The sequence below is a fragment of the Tachysurus fulvidraco genome, chromosome 7 (genome assembly GCF_022655615.1).
Source record: "Tachysurus fulvidraco isolate hzauxx_2018 chromosome 7, HZAU_PFXX_2.0, whole genome shotgun sequence".
Classification (NCBI taxonomy): Eukaryota; Metazoa; Chordata; class Actinopteri; order Siluriformes; family Bagridae; genus Tachysurus; species Tachysurus fulvidraco.
In genome coordinates, this window is record NC_062524.1 from 29,639,825 (window position 1) to 29,663,034 (window position 23,210).

The window sequence follows — 23,210 nt, forward strand, 5'->3', positions numbered from 1 at the left end:
CATTGTTCGCTGTGCTTGTGTGTTCATCTGGAGACGAGAAAGAAATAAATATGATCTAAAACTGTTTAACTGATGCTTGAGAACGGTTGTTATGGCAACACATTGCTGAGTCACACAGTAAATAAAAAATGTTCCGACGCTGCAGTTTATCCGTCTTCACATCGAGCAGTTAATGGTGTTAAATTACAAACTGCCTTCGTTTTGTAACATAATGACATTAACGCAGCAGAAATTAAATGAATTTTATTTTTCAAATGAATTAAAGTTGAATTGTTTTATGGAGGTCAGAGATGCTCTGTGAGGTGGTTAGACTTTTTTATGCTAACATCCAGCATTTGTGAGTGTTTATTCACCTCAGTGGTGTGTTCTACTTTTAAGGTGTTCGTTTGATGCCTGTGTGAAGAAGTATTCCAGACACCACACACACTTTCACACACAAACCTTCTGCTTGTGTTCCATCAAGCAGCACAAACCACATTCATACACACCGCTGTACTGCCCTACATACAGCTAGCCACAGGTTCTGTTATGAGTTACAGTGGCACAGAGATGCACGAGACCCTGTGCTGCTTTTCTTTTGAAATCATGCGTGCAAAAGTAATGACACATGCATTTGTGTCAAACCTTATTTATTATAAATGATTCCAACACGTATGTGTAACAGAGGCCTGACTTTTTGTCTCTAGTCTCTGAAGCACTACATCACATGAAGATATGTCTACATGTCACACACAACTTCAACATCTCCACCTGTGAAAATACAGAAGTGAACCTCATCAGAATCTTTTACACCTTATTTTAATCTTTCACACCTTTGCCCACTGGTTGCTCACCACTTCCTTTAGAGCTGTGACAGAAATACTGCTTAAAATAGGTTTGAGATCTGGTGTGATTTACCCGAAAGCCGCTTCCACGCGGGAAAACCAGATAAACCACAAGACCTTCAAGCATCTGCAAAAATTAATTTAAGAATAAAATTAAAGAATAAAAGTTTAGTAATGGGAGTAAACTGTGGTAGCATGAGGTAGCGCAAGATGTTGAATCAGTCACAACACACGAGTGTGTATTTACTTCACAAAACACAAAGTGATAACTCGGGGTGGATTACTGATATGTTCCATGGTGATTTGTCTGGTCCATGACCTTGGTACACATTGTGCTAGGACACTAACACTGGGAGATGTTTTGTCAGTGGTCAGTGGTGTGTAATTAAAGCAGAATAATTACATGAATCATCCAGTAAACACAGCTTTAGTGTTGGTTAATAAGATTATATTTAATCCTATTTATGAAGTACAACATGTTACAACATTTACACTAGGGTTGCTATCTCCAATACAGAAAAATAAGGGACGCCTGCCGCTGCGGGGGCCACACCCCTCGGGGCCACAATGACCACAGTCCCGATGGCGTGTCAGTGGTGTTATATCATAACTGAAAACATGTATTCATAAAAATATTAAGATCGATACCAATGGACATTATAATAAGATATCTGCTATTGAAATCAGTGTGAACAGATGCACTCAGTCTCTCACTATCACAACTTAAGTGGTCATATTGAATACACAGCTATGACAATAATAAATATACACCAACAAAGTGTGACTGTGAACTCAAAAAATAAGCTTTTGGAGGACTTTTAGATGTGAACCATATTTTATTAACTTATTATTAAATTAACAGATCCATAACTTAGTAATTATAACCAGCAAACTTGCAAAAGATCTTCCATGAACATCATGAACATAATAACATCAGTGGATGTATATCAGTGTATCAGATGCCATAGTTTCATATGGATTTTCTGACTCTGTCAAAAGAACCGGCGAGGAGGCGTCCCGCCCTCCTCTGTCTCTGATTGGCTGTGATTCACGGCCCGTAACCCTAAAACAAACCAATCAAACCAACGATGGCAACGAGTTTTACCCAATCAGGAGCAGAACAGGACGCGACTCCACACAATGGAGGTGGGGTGATGTGCATGGGATGCTGTATAATGTGGATCATACATTATACATATTCTCAGGATACACAGAGCACAAAGAACCACAAACTGCCCAAGGACATGATGACGCAAAGCATGCTGGGAACTACACAATAGTACTGAGTGTAACACAAAGAGAGAGACAGTCCCAGAGCTACAGGAGCATATTTTTGATAATAGGTATCACTAACTGAAGAGAAATAAGAAACAGTCGAATGTTATTAATAATTCTCTAAATAAATTTATTTACCGCTGAAATAAAGCTGTACAAACTCACAATGATTCACACGATGGAGAACTTTCAGTGATGTTGTAACAAAGAGGTTAACATTTACAGCATTAAGCAGACGTCCTCATCCAGAGCGACTTACATTTTATCTCAGATTTTATTCAGCTAAGCAATTGAGGGTTCCAACGTTCCACCGTGAAAAAGGAACGGGTGCTCCTCCCCTTTCAAAGTGTTGAAAGAGATTTGCCCCAGCCCTGTCTCCGACACGTCTGTTTGGTGGGTGAAGGGGAGGATGAAGTCAGTGTTCCTCAGGGTGGGATGGCAAATGAGGGGTCAAACTCCCTTGTCTGGGAAGGCCAGTTGTAGGCTCTTTGTTGGGCTCACTGGGCCACTTCAAGATGTTCTTTTATGATTGGGCAATATTCCAGGATATGGCCTTCTGAAGCGGGATCACTTCGGGCTAATGGGTGGCATAGTCAACAGTTACCAGGATGTACTCATGGCCCGAGGCTGACTTCGGTAGAAGCGCAACGAGAGCCATGCCCTTAAATGGCACAGAAATGATGGTAAAGGCAATGAAGGGCGTCGGCACAGGTTTCTGTGGGGCCGTCCACCGGCACAGGGGACAAGCTCAACAGATGGCTAGGGCTTCAGCATTCATATCAGGCTACATAAACCAATCCTGTACTTTTCCAGTGTGTTATGTGCCCTGAGATGGGCCCCCCAGCAGATGTGAGTGGGCCAGGTGCATGAGGAGTGGGGTATTGGGTTAGGGTACTAACCCTGAATGTAACCCATTCAGGTCTGAACTACTTTAGGAAACATTTGTTTACAACTGTTTGTAATTTATATTTGTATTTATATTAGCTGTACTTTGTAGTTTATAACATCAAACCTGTTCTTCAGAATTAAATCCTAGACTGGACTCCCTTCTAGACTTATTATTATTATTTTATTACTGTATGTAAAACCTTTTTAGAAGATTCTCTATGCTTGATTTGCCCACATCACTGTGATGCAGCCTACAAGTTACACACAGTGAGTTCTATACACGAGAATACAGGTCATGTATTATGTGAAGCTATGAAATTCTAGATTAATAAACATTGTGTATTTGACATTTGGTTTACACAGTAAACTATATTAGATAACAATCACCAGCACACAGGTTTGTCTTGTGTACAGAACCATTTGTAAATCTACACCTCAGTTCAAAAGAATGGAAAAAATGCTGGATGTCAGTTTTAGACACCTGAGACCTGATTTTCTTCTTCAGAACAATCAGTGCAGACGTCATTTAATGGTTATGACTGAAACCTGTCATTGATTTATTTAATAGTCATCTGGAAGTCAGTGGATATAAAGTGGGTTTAACTTTTAAAATGTAAATTTAACATTAAATCAGTTCTTCATTCAATTCTCTATTAAATTTAGAGTGATTAAATTAAATAACATTCACACACAAGATTTATTGTTGTCATTTATTACGTTTTAATAATTTAACCAGCATGTGGTCATCATTTTAACATAAACACTTCCTGTGATAGTGTTCACACTTCTCTTATTTTGTGTTTTATACACACACTGTTCCTGGAAGTCAAATCTCACAGTGAACACACTCCAGATCACAACATTAACTCTCTCTCTCTCCTGTAATGTGGAGATTAAGTTAAAGTTGATTCCTCATTATACAGAAATCAACAACTTTTACCCTGGAAGATAAAATACTTCCATTTAAACATGAATAAAAGCCAAAATGTACTTTTATTTATATTAAAAAAAAGATATTAAAAGATGTTTAAAGATGATGTTCTTTATCTTCTGCACCTGTCCACACTGGTTATCATATGAAAGATCATGATGAAACCCATCAGTGATATAAAACTCTCTCCATTGTGAAAGTGTTAAATGTGAGAATGGAGAAGTGAATAAGACATTGTTTTACTGAATGTCAGTTTTATCCCTCATGTGATCTACTACACAAATTTATGGAAATGGATCAGGATAGTGACCTTTTCTCTTCAGTTCTGAGCTCAGGACTGTGTGTCTCACTGCTTAATCTGTACTTTAATCCTTTTTCATCCTGAAATTCCATCTTTATATTCAGAATATCTGATCAAGTCCTTTTAAATGTCCAGGATGTTTCCTGTGTGATGTGATGAAACATCTTCCTGGTTTTACACTCAGGCTTCTGAAAGAGAACTGATTTACCTGCAGGAACTTTCTACACAGGTAGGACTCACATCGATGATGTCTAGTGTTTTCGGTCTGTAAAGAATTTGGATTGTTAATGTAAATCAGCTCGAAAGCGTCAGTGTCATCGTCACGTCTTCGTCAGGTTATCGCACCGCCCCACGTAGAGACAAAAACTATTCACTTCCTTCATGTCCACCATTAGAAGAATGCAGGCTGCGGCTCCTGAAGGTCAAATAGAATGAAAGTAATGTTGATAAACCATTAGAAACATTCCTGTAACCTGATTTTCTGCTAGAGAACAATGCTAATTGTTGACCATGTAAATATATTTGTCCTCATGTGGATGTGTTTTAAAAGGACATCGTCATCATCAGACCCGGACACTTTACTGAGCTCTTTACGGTAAGAGAAACTTTCCGTCAACTTTCTCTTCTCACTGAAAATCACATTATTCACCTTCTTTAAACTGTTTAATGCTCTATTTAAATGTACAGAGATGAAAAGGAAAATCCTGATAATAATATACATGTTTAGTAGCTGATATCTGAATAGATTCTTATTTATTGAGATTATTTTATTATCCTGACACTTTATCACATCTCTGTGATTAAAATACAAAACTAGTAAATATTAATATCTTTTAGAAATGACATGACACATTATTAGTGGTTTTGTGTTTAACTAATATTAAGAAAAGAAAAGTTAGATCCTGTTAAAAGCTCTTGGAGATCAGTTCTTGTCTTATGGTTTGGTAAAAACAGTTTATATAAAAATATTTATTCAGGTGACAGTAAAAGAACATGATTGTTGTTGGCTGATTGTTTTAAATGATCAGATTTGATATTTATTCTTTTATCTCTGTAACATTAATAAACTACAGTATTGTGCAAAAGGCTTCAAATATAATGAAATATTATATTTTAGTGTTTAATGAGGAATCAACGTTAACTTAATCTCCACATTACAGTAGAGAGAGAGAGAGAGAGAGAGAGAGAGAGAGAGAGAGAGAGAGAGAGAGAGTTAATGTTGTGATCTGGAGTGTGTTCACTGTGAGATTTGACTTCCAGGAACAGTGTGTGTATAAAACACAAAATAAGAGAAGTGTGAACACTATCACAGGAAGTGTTTATGTTAAAATGATGATTACATGCTGGTTAAATTATTAAAACTAATAAATGACAACAAATATCTGTGTATATAAAAATGTCTCTGTTACTGAACACTTTTAGGAACATTTTCATTTTCTCTGTAACATTTAATGGTTTTTAATATTTGTTTGTGTCAGTAATAAAACCTAGTATTTCTTTTCTCAGTACTGTATATGAACAGCAGGGGGCAGAGTTGTGTGTAATAGATATAATTTATAATGTAATTCCAGGACAACGCCCTTTAAAACCAGGGAACAGATCTGTGTGAGCTAAAATGAACAAACTAAAGTAATGATGAACTGCTGTGTGTCTGTGTGTGTGTTTATTATCACTGAAATAAGCCAGAATTAATTTATTGTATTTAATGAGACAACATTTACAGTCTTATAGGTTTTAGTTTAATTTTTTATTTAAAAAAAGCAAAAAATACACACCACACACACACACACACACACACACACACACACACACACACACACACACACACACACACAAGTCTTTCTATGCTTCTTCTTTCTCACTCTACATTATCTGTCCTTTACTATTATGAAGCTGTTTGAGCTCCACACATTAAACCAGAACAAGTCGTGATCTAGGAAGAAGATCAGACTATCAGTTTTTTCAGGAACTACAGCACACTTCTTAATGTGATGAGCAAATAAACGACAACACTAACACTAACTCTATCTTCTAGATCATTCTCTCTCTCTGTCAGGAGCTTTAACAGGATGATGTTTTGTTTTCAGGGTTTTTCTGCTTTACTCTGCAGTTTGTCTGTTAGTTTTCTTCTATTTCTGTTCACTGCTCTGTGCTTTAGCTCTAAATACATTGACTGCGTTTATTCATTCATCTGCACTACATGACTTATCATGATCTGGGTTCCAGTTTAGTAATAAACAGTGTAACTGGGTGGGGTTTAGTACCAGTCCCACACACTCCTCTAACACACAGCTCTGTATCATGGATCTGATCTGAACAATACGGCTGTAACGTGAGAAGCGTAAACACTGAAGCTGGAAAACTGAAGCTGCTGATTCACTGAAGCTGGTTTTTAGCTTTAAGTTTAACATTCGGTTCTTTGTTCACTTTAATGCCGCTAGTCAGAGCATGTAAATGTGAAGCTATTAGACTCAGATCCCTGAAGACACGTCCTAACTGCTACAGGGTTTCTCAGCTCAGTTCAAAGGGATTAATGAGTTTGTAAATAGAATGAGACGAGACAAACAGAAATACTCGTTCAGACACGACTCAGTTAACGACTCTGAAATCTACTTCCTGTAATCACATCAAGCTCTCGACTCAAATACTCACTAAAAGATGGAAAACACAACCGAGTTCATGCTTTAATGGTATTGTACAGAATCTACACACTGAAAATGTGGAACATGAAACACAAACTGTGGAGATTTGTGAACAGAAGTATGTAAAAGAAATGATATAATAAGAATATATTATTGTATTGTATTATTTGGATCTCCTCACGTCTGAATACACCACAGAGTCTCTCTCTACTTCAACATCCGTTACTGTGGAGTTTTCTTCCTGTAACACAGCAGTATATTTCACTATCTGAATCAGGAGGAGACTTTATCACTCCTGTGATTTTATACCAAATTATTTTCCCCACAACTTTACCTCTTTATCTCTCTCTGCACTGTGAGATTTAATATTCACATCAGCGTAAGTCAGTACTTCAGGATTTTCTGTAAATAAAGAAAAAATTTATCAGATTAAAAGTTACTGAACTGAACAAATAGAAAAACTGAACTAAACACATGAACAGAAAGATTCATTACTTGCCTTGTGTTTTTTTCTTTTTCGGCCAAATCCACAAAGTTATTAATATTATAATTAATAACACAAAAAGTCCAGCAGATATTAGAGCAGGAAGCAGTGAAGAGAAAGTAACAAATTTATCTGTAAAGATTGAGATATCATCATAAATGTAGTGAAATTATTTTCTCTCTATGACACAGACATAAGACTACAGCTGAGTTATAAGACCAAAATATTTCATGAAACTTGAATAAAGATAATGTGCTTCACAATATTTAGGTTTTCTAATAAAATGCCACTAAAACTTTTTAAAACATTCTCAGTAAAACAAAGTATAAACAAATTAATCTATTGCGTAAACATGCAAACATAATTGTTACAGAAGAGTAAAATGAAATAAAATAATGCTGAATAACTCAGAATAGTGTCCTGGGGTAATAATTAAAGGTGGGGTGCACAATGTTTGAAAAATGCTTCAAAAAACAAATGTATAGCCAATGTGCATAAAGGGGCGTGTCTTGTCAATATGCGGCGGAGAGCGTGTTCAGTGCACATGTGTGACATTAGCATAAAGCGATCAAAACATTGACTTGGCAGATACCTGGCGTTACCTCTGCCTAGGGTTCTAGGTGTTGAACGTCATCTTCTGCGTGACACGGAGATAAACGTTTCATGGTACAACACACAGTACTACAAAAACACATCTGTATTACCATAGTATTACTCATTGTGTTTATCCCCTTGGCCAGCTGCCCCAGCAGGTTCCCCCATTATGGTTGCCTGGGTTATGTATGTATATGTGGGCGGAGCTATCAATACAGGGGTAACACCCATTTGGGTTAGGGGCGTGTTTGTTTTGGTGAATTCAAATGTCAACACTGGCTTTCAAACATCGTGCACCTCACCTTTAGTGACATAAATATTATATGATCATATCAGCAGATCTACATCAGACACAAAGTTCATGTTATTTAGATTTTCCCTCAAATCCATGAGAAAACTGTAACATGACGCTACACTGGATTAATATTCCATTAATATTCCATTAATATTCCAGTGCAGTCAGTGAAATGTGAATCCTCGATGTATTTTCAGAATCAGAATCAGCTTTATTGCCAGGCATGTTTTCACATGCGAGGAATTTGTTTTAGTGACATAATCTCCACAGTGTAACAGAATGACATATGTAGTATAGATGAAATTGGATGTACACATTTACAGTTGTGAAATGTGCAGTTTAAATAAGCATGAAATATACATATGCAACTAGTATACAATATATACAATTTGTATGTACACATGCAGTTGTGAAATGTGCAGTTGAAATGACATTTCATTAACCAGACAGATGATCAGTAATGAGTTTAGACTCACTGACGTACCTGAGACGTCACAGAGCTGTGTGATGATGAGAGAAGTTGTTTTATTGCTGACAGGGTTTGCAGACACACAGATGTAAGTGTTAGTGTCATTGTGTTGTATTTGAAGTGGGAGATTGAGGGGAACACTGAGGTCTGTGTTATTGGTGATGGAGATTCTCTCATTCTCTCTGTACCAGGATAACTTCACATCTTCTCCATTCTCCACAGAACACAGGAGGAAACACGACTCTGTGGAAATCACACTTCGCTTTTCTCTTTCATTTATTATTACTGGAGTTGATACTGGAGCTAAAAACACAAACACATTATAGTTGAATGGATTAGAAACACAACTGTGTGTGTGTGTGTGTGTGTGTGTGTTTGTTTTGTTTTGAGATCTGACTCCGCCCCTGACACATCATTGGTTAATTCCTCTGTCTTCACCTCTTCTGTGTTTTTATTTCATTAATAATAAGTCATATATATATTCCTTGCTTTTGACTTTTGAACTCTTGTTCATTGTCCTTAATGTGATTCTGAGCCTTGTTTTATTTCAGTTTCCCAATTTACAGTCTCACTTATTCCTTGTGATTATAATTATTTAGTAATATTGATTTCCCTGTGATTATTTTGCCTGTATGTTTATCCTCTGTACACGTCCCAGTGAATGAGCTGTTATGATAGAAACATGAATGTATTAGAGTAAAGTTTTACTGAAATGTTACAGCTGAAGCCTCCAGAGTTCTTCAGTGACAGACACCAGAAGCTGGTTAGGTTTCAGACAATAACTCATGTTAATGTGGGTAGAATCTCAGTGGCTGATAGTTTCAGGATATTTCAGGCTTGTTCTCATGTCCAGGTTTTTTCTTTGATTGGATTAAATATATAATGACTTGTTTCTTCATGGTGAATATTTATTCTGATAATCAGGAAAATAAAAGTCTAATTATTTCTGAGATTTATTTTAAATAATTTAATGATGCATTTTGACTTGACTGAGCTCTGATTGGACGTTTTATATTGAAGTTCTGAATAAACACAGACATGAAGGAGACATGACACACTTTTACTCACCATAAACACTGACACTGAAAGTCCTAGATGAGAGATGTTCAGTGATGACGTGTAATAAATAAACTCCAGAATCAGTTCTGCTGATGTTCCTGATGGTTAAAGCTCCACTGATTCTGTCCAGCTGCAGTCGCTCTTTAAATCTCTCACTGATGTCTGTAACAGTTTCTCCTTTAAACACCTGACTGTTCAATATTTTTTTCTTTGCTTTCTCAGGTCCATAAAACCAAACTATATGAGCATCCCTCTGAATCCCAGTTATCCCAGTATGGAGAGTTATAGTGGTTCCTTCCACTTCCTGCAGTGTGACCGTATCGTCTCCAGCTTCACACAGTAAACCTGCATCACAGATTCAGCTTCATCATTTCACTCACAAACATCATCACATCCTCATCACATGAAGTGCATTAAAACTACACTGTGATACAGATCTGTGAGTGCAGATGATGCTGCATTTAGACCTGAAAATGCACAAACTTTACATTTCATAGAATCAGATTTGTTCTGTAGAAAATATATTATTATTTACTACAGTAGTGCACCTAAGACCAGATATGGTATATTATGGTATACGTTGCCTTGCAAAAGTATTCACTCCCTTAAATTATCATGAGATTTTAATGATAAAGTACATTTTAATTAAATTTTTATTTATTTTGGGACATTTGTTCTGCTGAAAGGAGAAATGTCCAAGTATAGGTTTTTCTTTAGCAGATTGAAGGTTTTTATTCTAAAAATTCATTCTTTCTTCAGTTTTGACATCCTAACTCATTCAGGGTGACTTTGGCCTCACTGTTGGCCTCCATCACAGTCCTTGTCTAGATAATGCTTGTGTATGTGGTGTGGATGTAGCTTCCACTTCCTCACTACTGACCTCAGTGGGATGTCCAACCATTTGGATATAATTTTACACCCTGTTCCATCCTATTAACTGATATTATGTTCTTTCTTAGAAAGCTCCTTCATTTTCACTTCTTCCACTCAGACTGACTGTGTCTTCAATGGAAACTCAATAAAAGTGGTTTTTATTCAGAAAATTAGAGCTGTTTTAATATTTCAGAGGTGAAAGACAAATTTAAGAAAATATTTTCTGGTTAAAACAATATCTTTCACCTGAACTTTGAGACATTTTGGCATCAATAATTAATTGTGACTGAAAATAGACTGTAAGAGAACACAAGTGCAATGAAAATACTGAAAGGAAAAATATATTCATTTATTATGTGTAATTCTCACAAACCTGACCAATTCCATGGGGGCAAATACTTTTGCAAGACTGTATATTTAAAGATATTTTTGTTTAAAAATGAAAAGAGGATTTATGATCATCATCATCATCATCATCACAGATCAGCACAATAATTACACCATGGATTTATAGCCTTAACAATATTCTCATCAATAACCACATTAAGTCTTTATTAAACAGCAAACACACTTAAAGTGTAAACAGTATTTTATCTGCTAAAGATATTAAACTGGACTGAAATCATCCAGAAAACTCCTTCAGTACATTAATGTGTGCTTTTAAAACTCACTCTAGACTCTGATTAAAGTACAGCAGTGTTTCTTAATTATGGTCCTTAAATAAATGAAAAGTAAACACAACATTTATTATAAGAAAAGTTCTAACAGTGTTGTAGAGTCTCCAGATCAGTGAGAATAAATATGAAGGTTTAGTATTTATTCAGAGTCTGTAACACAAACCAAATAAAAGTTCCTGTGTTTGTGTCTTTGTGTGAAAAGTTAACGTGGTGTGAAACGTGATCTAACACACAACTGCTGTATCAGTGTTCAGCTCAACACTGAGGAAAATTCATCACACCCAACACACTAACTATTAAAAATGACTTTCACAATCATCCTTCTGTTAGAGAACAGCTGAAGGGGATTTGATTAAATATCCACTGAACTCTTTCTTCCTGAATTCTCTTTCTATATATTTACAGCTCCAGTGTGTTGTGTTTGCAGTAAAGGAGTAAACTTACAGCACAATAGGAGGAGAACAGACCGGAGAATCCACTTTCCTGCTAAAATGGTCACCATGTTTTTAGTCCACAGTAAGCGTTTCTCAGACAAAACATTTTCCCGTCGTCCTGCACATCAGAGTCAGAGAAGAAGTTAATGAACATTTTCAGATAAGAGCCATGATGAAGGTTTCACGGTTTTCCGACACTGTTAGTTTAGCGTCTTTACGCACATCCATTAGCGCAGAAGCTCCTCCTGTCTAAACATGTTCACTACAGTTTCCCCTCAGAGTTAAACACATTTTAACTGTTTTCACATGGATTTAATGCTGATTCTGATGTGTTATAATACAAAAGGACAAAATGATTATATATATATATATAATTTTTTTTCTCTAAACTAAATAAAAAAATAATTAAATTCATTTATAAGTCTGTAATATTCTATCAGTGTTAAATGTATAAATAAGTGTTTTGTAGTTAAAAGATAAGTGTTTTTCCCTCTAATTGGTCAACAATAACAGGTGACATAAATCCAGTGGACACTAGTGTAGTTTGAACTCTACAGTATAAACACCTTGTGTTATGTAGAAGAAGGTAAATGTTCAGAGCCTTCAGTGTCTCACATTTAGTCATCAGTCTGCATCATAAACTCCAGTTTACATCAATCTTTTTAAACTCTTGTGGTTGGAAGTCATTTGCATTTAAAATAAACTGGTTCTGGGTTTTTTCCATGTAAATTTAAATCAGCTGTGAGAAATGATCCACATCAAAGATGTGATCTAAAGACTAACGATGAGATCAGTTCTGACTGGGACTGTTACAGGACTGTGTGTGTGTGTGTGTGTGTGTGTGTGTGTGTGTGTGTGTATGTGTATGTATGTGTGTGTGTGTGTGTGTGTGTGTGTGTGTGTGTGTGTGTGTGTGTGTGTGTGTGTGTGTACTCGTTAATCTTTGGTTTTATCCTGATGACTGTGTGTTGTTGTTGTGTCATGAAAACCTCTATATGAAAATAATCTACAAGAGCTGTGACCCAGATCAATCACCACACAGATGAAACGATTAAAAGAACCGGGTTTGAGCTTTTCCTGTAAAGTTCATTTACACAAAGTCAGAAGTCTTTATCAGATCAATCAACATTAATACCAAGACTTTAAAGTGATAACTCAGTTCATTTGAACATGTTAGTGATGAACTGAACAAACAGATGTTGTGGTTCCACTGAATTTCTGCTTTTGATGGGAATCAGCAGCATTAATGTGTCAGTGTGTAGAACAGACCTTTATCTTTGTACTTTAAATACATGTGTGGTGTTTATTAGGATTTATCGATTGTCAGTAATTATTATGGAGTCTGTTGTAGGAAGTTCAACACTGGACTGGATTAGACGTTACATTATATTCAGGTAACGTGTCATTTTCACTTCAGTCTGTAATATAACATGAACTATCAGGCTCACGCTTGTAAACATTTAATAAAAAACTTTTTACATAATCTCTGATCACGCTTCATTTTTATATGTGATATTTTAAAATGAGTGCAATGAGAAAAAAAAACTCAATTGGTTCTCAATAAACACATGAAGACTTGTGTAGAATGAACAGATGGATCATTTCAGGGGAAATTTCAGATCTTCACAGGTCACGTGTTAAAGAATAAAGCTGGTGATTTTTGCAGTCTGGTGGTCCATCACCACTTCCCCTTTACTGTGTGTGTGAGACGGAGAGATGAACACTGAACCAACCACAAACTTCTGCAGTAACTATAACAAATGTCAGGGTTTGTCATCTTTTTTCTCTCCTAATGATTACAACATGTTTTTTGTGCTTTATAAAGATGGGGATAATGAAGAGTTGTCAGTAATCTTTGTGAAACATCAGCTGAGTATTGGAGATCTCACTGTTCATTTTTATCTGTAATTCCTGGCATGCTGGAGAACCTAATGCACCATCTCTCCATTTCCCAAATCAATACAACTAACATATCAAATGTCTCAGTGAACTAAAAGCCTGTGTGTGTGGAAGTGATGAAAACACACTGCAGCAGAATATCCAGGGTTCTGTAAGGAGGGACACATAACTGTAGTCAGCTGAGATTACCTAGAGAACTAGTTATGAGTTCAGTTCACAACTAGAGAACAAAGTAACTGGATGGAGGGTCATGAGGTGGAGCGAGTCTTTAAGTGGATTAGACTCTGAATCTTTCGTTCTATTTGGTCCACGTTTATCTCGCCTTGTCATCAGAGATCAGGAACTGCTTCGGGTTGTTTTTCCATGCACAAATTTCACTTCTTGGTTTTTGTGGTTTGTCTTTTTTCATTTCTAATGAATAATAGAAGCAGAATAAACACCTTTTTACAGAGAGCCACATTAACATGCGATTTAGGTTCAGAAGATGAGCTCAAGTATTTTACTTACACAGAAAACACAGTGTTATTACATCACTAGTGCATGACCAGATCCTGTAAGATTCTCTCTCTTCATGCAGGAGTCTGAGACCCTCAGGTTTTATACTGTAGGTGAAGCTCCATAGCTGTTTAACTCTACATCTGTATGGCTTTTCTTCTGAAAATGGTCCAGCAGATGTGTGTGTGGATAAACAATGACTGAGTCACTTACAGACAACGGCTGGGTCTTTTCACCTGTTTCCTGTTTTCCTACAACAAGCTGGAACATGATGAGAGAACGTTTCCCATCATCAGTCTCGTACTTTCGGTTTGTAATGTTCCTGCACTAACACGCTGTTCTGACTGTAAGCCTCACTGTGGGTCTGGGCTTAATGTGTTCATGTTAGAATTAAAGAAATGAGTCACACGATCTACCCAAAAATGATTTTATTCAGAATTGTAAAAGAACAAGATAATAAACACTTTAAACAAAAATGAACACAAAACAATTCTGTGCCGAGTAACACCACCATGTGACACATCAGCCAACACATCTGGCCAGAGGGCAGTGATGTGGTTTTCTAGTCTGTCTGTTCTTCCTCATATAACCACCAGCTTTACACGAATCTAATCCTAATTTGTTTTTTTGCAAATAATAAATATTTAAATCATCTCTGCTTCTCAAAATCACCTTTAAACAATTCACATTCTCTAATAGAATTGTTCAGTAACAGGAAACATGAGCCGTAGCCGAAAACCTGGTTCATGTGGTTTACTGGTCATAAGGACTGGATTTTACAGAATTGTATAGAATGTCGTTGTAAAAAGGCGGGAGATGAAGATTCTCACTAAACAAGTCTGTTCATGTGGAGCTGCAGTGTTTACAGAGACGCAGCATTTTAACTGTGGGGAATGAAACTGTTCTAGAAATGAGGAAGAATCACAGAAGACAATCTTCAGAAAAGCTTCGATCTAAGTTCTACAAAGTTTCTTGTTCATATTAAATTCTATATGAGAGAAGAGAAACCACATGGTCAAGCTTCAGACTCCATAATGGATGTCTGTAGGTTGTGGAGATGAGGCAGATTATCACTTTATCTCATCTACTGTAGTGTAATGTGTATGGCATTTAGACACAAAGCCCAGAGTGTCAGGAAGAGCAGGTCAGGACAAGCTGAAAGCAGAAGATTGCTTTAACAACAGAGTCTTAACGTACCACAGGACATTCAGCTTCATATCTGACTGCACACAAAACTCCAGTTCTACTGACTGAATGTCCTGCTAGATTCAGTCCTCATCACTACCAGTAACTTCTGCTTCTTATAAACTCATGATCCACAGAACCAGGTAGAAAGACTCAGAGTCTTGGTGCTTTCTAAAGTTTCTTCCTCTTTCACTCCATTTTATGGAATTTTCACTGGGTTTCTCCTGAATGATGTTTGGGGGGATTTGTGTAGAATTTGTCGATTTCTGTTTGATTATGTGGAAGTAACAGAGTTCCTGAGTGACACCAGTTTAAATTTGTACTTGGAAATGTGCTTGAAGTGGGCGGGAAGTGTCTCAAACCCTTTGCCTGAGTGTGAGGGGCTGAGTTTATCTCACCCTTTGTCTGAGTGGGTGGGGCTTATTGTGTCTCACCCTTTGTCTGGGTGGGAGGGGCTTATTGTGTCTCACCCTTTGTCTGGATGGGAGGGGCTTATTGTGTCTCACCCTTTGTCTGGATGGGAGGGGCTTATTGTGTCTCACCCTTTGTCTGGATGGGAGGGGCTTATTGTGTCTCACCCTTTGTCTGGATGGGAGGGGCTTATTGTGTCTCACCCTTTGTCTGGATGGGAGGGGCTTATTGTGTCTCACCCTTTGTCTGGATGGGAGGGGCTTATTGTGTCTCACCCTTTGTCTGGATGGGAGGGGCTTATTGTGTCTCACCCTTTGTCTGGATGGGAGGGGCTTATTGTGTCTCACCCTTTGTCTGGATGGGAGGGGCTTATTGTGTCTCACCCTTTGTCTGGGTGCGAGGGGCTTAGTGTCTCTCACCTTTTGTCTGAGTTTGCAGGGTCTTAGAAAAATCAGGATCAGAATCAGAAAGGTCTTTATTGCCAAGTATGTTTTCACATACAAGGCAATGATATTGATATTGAATGGCATTGATAGGACATGAACACATATATAATAGACAGTTGTTTCTACAGTGGAAAAAATGTGTAAATTGAAATATAAATAAGTGAGTATGTGCAAATAAAGTAAGAATAGTGTTTGTTCTGTGTATGTTGAGTTGATTAATTATAAATGACTGTGAAATTCGGTTCCTTGGACATTTTTATTCCAGTGTTTAAGCAGCTCAGCTTTCACATTTAGCTGGCAAACAAACACCTCAGTCACGACTTAACTCAGACTTTAGGGATCTTTCACTGGCATGTGTGCAGAACTTCTGAGTAAACAGGAAGTTTCGATGGTCAGCTCGTGTGAGGTCTGAAGGAAGTGTCTGAGGGCAGTGGAGCGTCTGTGAAAAGGCTAAACTTTATTTTAACAAAATAAAATGTGCACAAAGGCTAAATGTCTCTGATCTCCTCAAGTTTTGTATTTTATTCATATTTATTTGTGTCGTCTTTCCATGTGTCTGTTGGAAGGTTTTGTTATTTTCTAAACAGAGTCTCGTGTATAAATATGTACGAGTTCATGCATGACTTCTTTGATATTTTGGGTTGTGGAGTTTTTTTCATTTCCTGTCTCTCTGACTGTAAGACCCTCTTTGTAAACTCATCACACTTCCTGTTGAAGAATCACGTGAGTAAAACCCTGAATGTGTGCAGTGTGTTTTTATTCTAAAATGGAAATAACTGTTAATATGGATACACATTTTGCAGTTTTTTCCAGTTAAATAAAGGTCTGTGGTGCAGTTTATTTTTATTGTCCTCTGATCTGTTATCTCAAATAAATAAATAATTGAAATAAATAATTGATGGTAATTTATCCGTCTGTACGTCACACGTCCTTTCCAGATCTCTGGTCTCACTGAACCTTTCAGACTCTGTAACACGTTTAATGCAGGATGAAGACCAGGTGTTGAAGACCAGATGTTCCACAAGCCAGATGTTTGAATTGAACAGCAGCTGGTCTGTAATTACTGATACCATGATAACTTCCTTTTGTTAGTGGACGACTCAGTATGGAAGCTGTCAGGACTTTCTTTGTTTCATTGTTCGCTGTGCTTGTGTGTTCATCTAGAGACGAGAAAGAATTAAATATGATCTAAAACTGTTTAACTGATGCTTGAGAACGGTTGTTATGGCAACACATTGCTGAGTCACACAGTAAATAAAAAATGTTCCGACGCTGCAGTTTATCCGTCTTCACATCGAGCAGTTAATGGTGTTAAATTACAAACTGCCTTTGTTTTGTAACATAATGACATTAACACAGCAGAAATTAAATGAATTTTATTTTTCAAATGAATTAAAGTTACAATCACACCCCCAGTGTCACCCATATGAGGATGGGTTCCCCCTTGAGTCCGGTTCCTCTCAAGGTTTCTTCCTTTACCAATTTAAGGGAGTTTTTCCTTGCCACTGCTGCCTGAGTCACCTCAGACTTGCTCATAGGGGAATAAATACATACACACTGTGAACTATATACAACTAATAATAATCTAGAATTTTTATTCTGTTAATTCTTATTTCTTTTATTATTCGTTATTTCCTTTATCATTAATTATGTTTACCTTCTGCTCTGTGTTTATGTTCTGTAAAGCTGCTTTGAGACAATGTCTATTGTAAAAAGCGCTATACAAATAAACTTGAATTGAATTGAATTGAATTAAAGTCTGTGAGGTGGTTAGACTTTTTTATGCTAACATCCAGCATTTGTCAGTGTTTATTCACCTCAGTGGTGTGTTCTACTTTTAAGGTGTTCGTTTGATGCCTGTGTGAAAAAGTATTCCAGGCACCACACACACTTTCACACACAAACCTTCTACTTGTGTTCCATCAAGCAGCACAAACCACATTCATACACACCGCTGTACTGCCCTACATACAGCTAGCCACAGGTTCTGTTATGAGTTACAGTGGCACAGAGATGCACGAGACCCTGTGCTGCTTTTCTTTTGAAATCATGCGTGCAAAAGTAATGACACATGCATTTGTGTCAAACCTTATTTATTATAAATGATTCCAACACGTACGTGTAACAGAGGCCTGACTTTTTGTCTCTAGTCTCTAAAGCACTACATCACATGAAGATATGTCTACATGTCACACACAACTTCAACATCTCCACCTGTGAAAATACAGAGGTGAACCTCGTCAGAATCTTTTACACCTTCTTTTAATTCTTTCACACCTTTGCCCACTGGTTGCTCACCACTTCCTTTAGAGCTGTGACAGAAATACTGCTTAAAATAGGTTTGAGATCTGGTGTGATTTACCCGAAAGCCGCTTCCACGCGGGAAAACCAGATAAACCACAAGACCTTCAAGCATCTGCAAAAATTAATTTAAGAATAAAATTAAAGAATAAAAGTTTAGTAATGGGAGTAAACTGTGGTAGCATGAGGTAGCGCAAGATGTTGAATCAGTCACAACACACGAGTGTGTATTTACTTCACAAAACACAAAGTGATAACTCATGGGTGGATTACTGATATGTTCCATGGTGATTTGTCTGGTCCATGACCTTGGTACACATTGTGCTAGGACACTAACACTGGGAGATGTTTTGTCAGTGGTCAGTGGTGTGTAATTAAAGCACAATAATTACATGAATCATCCAGTAAACACAGCTTTAGTGTTGGTTAATAAGATTATATTTAATCCTATTTATGAAGTACAACATGTTCCAACATTTACACTAGGGTTGCTATCTCCAATACAGAAAAACAAGGGACGCCTGCCGCAGCGGGGGCCACACCCCTCGGGGCCACGATGACCACAGTCCCGATGGCGTGCCAGTGGTGGTATATCATAACTTAAAACATGTATTCATAAAAATAATAATATTGATGCCAATGGACATTATAATGAGATATCTGCTATTGAAATCAGTGTGAACAGATGCACTCAGTCTCTCACTATCACAACTTAAGTGGTCATATTGAATACACAGCTATGACAATAATAAATATACACCAACAAAGTGTGACTGAGAACACAAAAAATAAGCTTTTGGAGGAACTTGAGATGTGAACCATATTTTATTAACTTATTATTAAATTAACAGATCCATAACTTAGTAATTATAACTTGCAAACTTGCAAAAGATCTTCCATGAACATCATGAACATAATAACATCAGTGGATGTATATCAGTGTATCAGATGCCATCGTTTCATATGGATTTTCTGTCACTCTGTCAAAAGAACCGGCGAGGCGGCGTCCCGCCCTCCTCTGTCTCTGATTGGCTGTGATTCACGGCCCGTAACCCTAAAACAAACCAATCAAACCAACGATGGCAACGAGTATTACCCAATCAGGAGCAGAACAGGACGCGTCTCCACACAATGCGGGTGGGGTGATGTGCATGGGATGCTGTATAATGTGGATCATACATTATACATATTCTCAGGATACACAGAGCACAAAGAACCACAAACTGCCCAAGGACATGATGACGCAAAGCATGCTGGGAACTACACAATAGTACTGAGTGTAACACAAAGAGAGAGACAGTCCCAGAGCTACAGGAGCATATTTTTGAAAATAGGTATCACTAACTGAAGAGAAATAAGAAACAGTCGAATGTTATTAATAATTCTCTAAATAAATTTATTTACAGCTGAAATAAAGCTGTACAAACTCACAATGATTCACACGATGGAATACTTTCAGTGATGTTGTAACAAAGAGCGACATCTAGTGGTCATACATCACATTACGTTAAATTATTCTCGTTTATTTCTTATCAGGTTAACATTTACAGCATTAAGCAGACGTCCTCATCCAGAGAGACTTACATTTTATCTCAGATTTTATTCAACTGAGCAATTGAGGGTTAAGGGCCTTGCTCAGGGGCCCAGCTTTGGCAGCTTGGTGGACGTAGGAATCAAACTCACAACCTTCTGATTGGTATCCCAACACCTTAACCACCATGTCCCCACGGGTTCATCTTTCATGTGCTTTAGTAATATCTGTTGTGGTTAATATAATGTACATTGTGCTGATACACGAGCTAAGTGTAAGCTCTTTGTTGGGCTCACTGGGCCACTTCAAGATGTTCTTTTATGATTGGTCAATATTCCAGGATGTGGCCTTCTGAAGCGGGATCACTTCGGGCTAATGGGTGGCATAGTCAACAGTTACCAGGATGTACTCATGGCCCGAGGCTGACTTCGGTAGAAGCGCAACGAGAGCCATGCCCTTAAATGGCACAGAGATGATGGTAAGGGCAATGAAGGGCGTCGGCACAGGTTTCTGTGGGGCCGTCCACCGGGACAGGGGACAAGCTCAACAGATGGCTAGGGCTTCAGCATTCATATCAGGTTACATAAACCAATCCTGCACTTTTCCAGTGTATGTGCCCTGTGGTGGCCCCCCCAGCAGATGTGAGTGGGCCAGGTGCATGAGGAGCGGCGTACTGGGTTAGGTTAATAACCCTAAATGTAACCCATTCAGGTCTGAACTACTTTAGGAAACATTTGTTTACAACTGTTTGTAATTTATATTTGTATTTATATTAGCTGTACTTTGTAGTTTATAACATCAAACCTGTTCTTCAGAATTAAATCCTAGACTGGACTCCCTTCTAGACTTATTATTATTATTTTATTACTGTATGTAAAACCTTTTTAGAAGATTCTCTATGCTTGATTTGCCCACATCACTGTGATGCAGCCTACAAGTTACACACAGTGAGTTCTATACACGAAAATACAGGTCATGTATTATGTAGGCAGCAGTGGCAAGGAAAAACCTTAAATTGGTAAAGGAAGAAACCTTGAGAGGAACCGGACTCACGGTGGACCCATCCTCATATGGGTGACACTGGGGGTGTGATTGTAATATACAGTCAGTTAAATGTTGTATTGGTGTAAGGATCATGGACTTCAGATCTCCATAGTATCACAGAGTCTAACTGGAGATGTCTCAGGATTCTTAGAGTCGGCCTCGGCTCAGTGGATGTCCAAAGGCTACGTCCCACAGAGGACGTTGGGAGCTGGTACCATGTCTGGATGCCTCAAGATGGGTACAAAGAGAGAAGCGGTGGAGAGGGGTTAACATATCTGATGTTCATAAAAATGTGAAAGTGACGTGACATACGGCTAAGTACGGTGAACCATACTCAGAATTGCTTCTCTGCATTTAACCCATCCAAAGTGCACACACACAGCAGTGAACACACACACACCGTGAACACACACCCGGAGCAGTGGGCAGCCATTTATGCTGCGGCGCCCGGGGAGCAGTTGGGGGATTCGGTGCCTTGCTCAAGGGCACCTCAGTCGTGGCCGGCCCGAGACTCGAACCCACAACCTTAGAATTACGAGTCAAACTCTCTAACCGTTAGGCCACAACTTGCAGGTCAGATGTACTGGTGCATGATATTATAGGATGTATTATGTGTGAGCCTGACTAAAGAGATGAGTTTTTAATCTACATTTAAACTGGGAAAGTGTGTCTGAGCCCCGAACACTATTAGGAAGACTATTCCAAAGTTTGGGAGCTAAATAAGAAAAGGCTCTACCACCTTTAGTAGACTTAGATATTCTGGGAACTACCAGAAGTCCTGAGTTTTGTGATCTCAGAGAGCGTGAAGGATTGTAACGTGTTAGAAGACTAGTTAGATACATGGGAGCTAAACCAGTAAGAGCCTTGTACGTAAGTAGCAGCAGTTTGTAATCAATTCTAAACTTAACAGGTAGCCAGTGTAGAGATGATAAAATTGGGGTTATATGGTCATACTTTCTTGTCCTAGTGAGAACTCTGGCAGCTGCATTTTGGACTAACTGTAGACTATTTATTAAAGATGCAGGACAACCATCTAGTAATGCATTACAATAGTCCAGTCTAGAGGTCATGAATGCATGAACTAGCTTCTCAGCATCAGATACAGACAGGATGTTTCTCAGCTTGGCAATGTTTCTAAGGTGGAAGAAGGCTGTTTTGGTAGTATGAGCGATATGATTTTTAAAAGACAAGTTGCTGTCTAATATAACACCCAGGTCTTTCACTGTCGAGCTACTAATAACAGTACATCCCTCTAAATGGAAGTTAAGTTGTGAGAGTTTCTGTGCACTGGTTTTTGGACCTATAAATATTATTTCTGTCTTATCAGTGTTTAACAATAGAAAGTTGCAGCTCATCCAGTCTTTTATCTCTCTAAGGCATTGAGTTAATTTGGACACTGTGGCTATTTCATCTGGTTTTGATGAGATATATAACTGTGTATCGTCAGTGTATCCCATGTCTTCTAATAATGTTCCCTAATGGAAGCATGTATATCGAGAAAAGCAGAGGTCCTAGAACTGATCCTTGAGGGACCCCATAATTAACTGGTAATAAACTGGAGGATTCACCATTTAATTCTACAAAATGGTATCGATCAGACTGGTAGGATCTAAACCAGCTTAAAGCCTGACCATGAATACCTGTTTAATTTTGTAAGCGATCTAGAAGAATGTTGTGATCTATAGTGTTGAATGCAGCACTAAGGTCAAGTAGAACTAATAAAGACATACAGTCTTGGTCCGAAGCTAAGAACAAGTTGTTTGTAACTTTAACAAGTGCAGTTTCTGTGCTATGATGGGGCCTGAAACCTGACTGAAACTCTTCAAGGATTTTGCTCTCCTGTAAGAAGGAGCTCAGTTCAACAGACACAACCTTTTCAAGTATTTTAGACATAAACCGAAGATGTGAAATACGTCTGCAATTTGATAGTTCATTTGGATCTAAATTAGGTTTCTTAATGAGTGGTCTAATAACTGCCAACTTGAAAGACTTCAGGACGTAACCTAAAGATAACGAGGAGTTAATGATATTAAGAAGAGGCTCACCAGCTTTTATTTGGCTCACCAAATAAAAACCTGGGATTGTTCTGGTTATTTTCTATGAGTTTGCTCAGGTGCTCAGCCCTAGCAGCTTTTAGAGCCTGTCTGTAGCT

At 37.9% G+C, this 23,210-nt stretch overlaps 2 protein-coding genes and 2 long non-coding RNA genes across 5 annotated transcripts in view; 2 read left to right on the top strand and 2 right to left on the bottom strand.

The window, feature by feature from the left end:
• Nucleotides 1-3,683: 3,683 nt before the first annotated feature.
• The window catches only part of LOC125145123 (CD48 antigen-like), an 82,847-nt gene continuing 63,320 nt past the window's right edge, over nucleotides 3,684-23,210 (bottom strand). Inside the window, exons 6-7 of one of the 2 annotated variants that reach the window (XM_047815917.1) lie at nucleotides 7,043-7,102; nucleotides 3,684-4,634 (exon numbers count right to left, since the gene is read on the bottom strand). In XM_047815917.1, the coding sequence (XP_047671873.1) occupies nucleotides 4,611-4,634; nucleotides 7,043-7,102 (84 nt within the window). In that variant the 3' untranslated portion in view covers nucleotides 3,684-4,610. Of the gene's footprint in view, nucleotides 4,635-6,362; nucleotides 7,103-7,195; nucleotides 7,268-23,210 lie in introns of those variants that run through there. The other variant, XR_007143452.1, reaches the window with a different exon arrangement.
• Nucleotides 4,628-10,412, top strand: LOC125145140. The gene is made up of 2 exons (XR_007143453.1): nucleotides 4,628-4,814; nucleotides 9,985-10,412. It is a non-coding gene; the product is annotated as an uncharacterized LOC125145140 (long non-coding RNA).
• On the top strand, nucleotides 5,174-5,863 carry LOC125145151. Its single transcript, XR_007143475.1, has 2 exons — nucleotides 5,174-5,378; nucleotides 5,419-5,863. It is a non-coding gene; the product is annotated as an uncharacterized LOC125145151 (long non-coding RNA).
• Nucleotides 8,373-12,275, bottom strand: LOC125145131 (signaling lymphocytic activation molecule-like). Its single transcript, XM_047815950.1, has 3 exons — nucleotides 11,757-12,275; nucleotides 9,772-10,107; nucleotides 8,373-9,006 (listed from the first exon to the last, which is right to left on the bottom strand). Exons 1-3 carry the CDS (start codon nucleotides 11,812-11,814, stop codon nucleotides 8,603-8,605), a joined length of 798 nt encoding a protein of 265 aa, XP_047671906.1. The 5' UTR covers nucleotides 11,815-12,275; the 3' UTR covers nucleotides 8,373-8,602.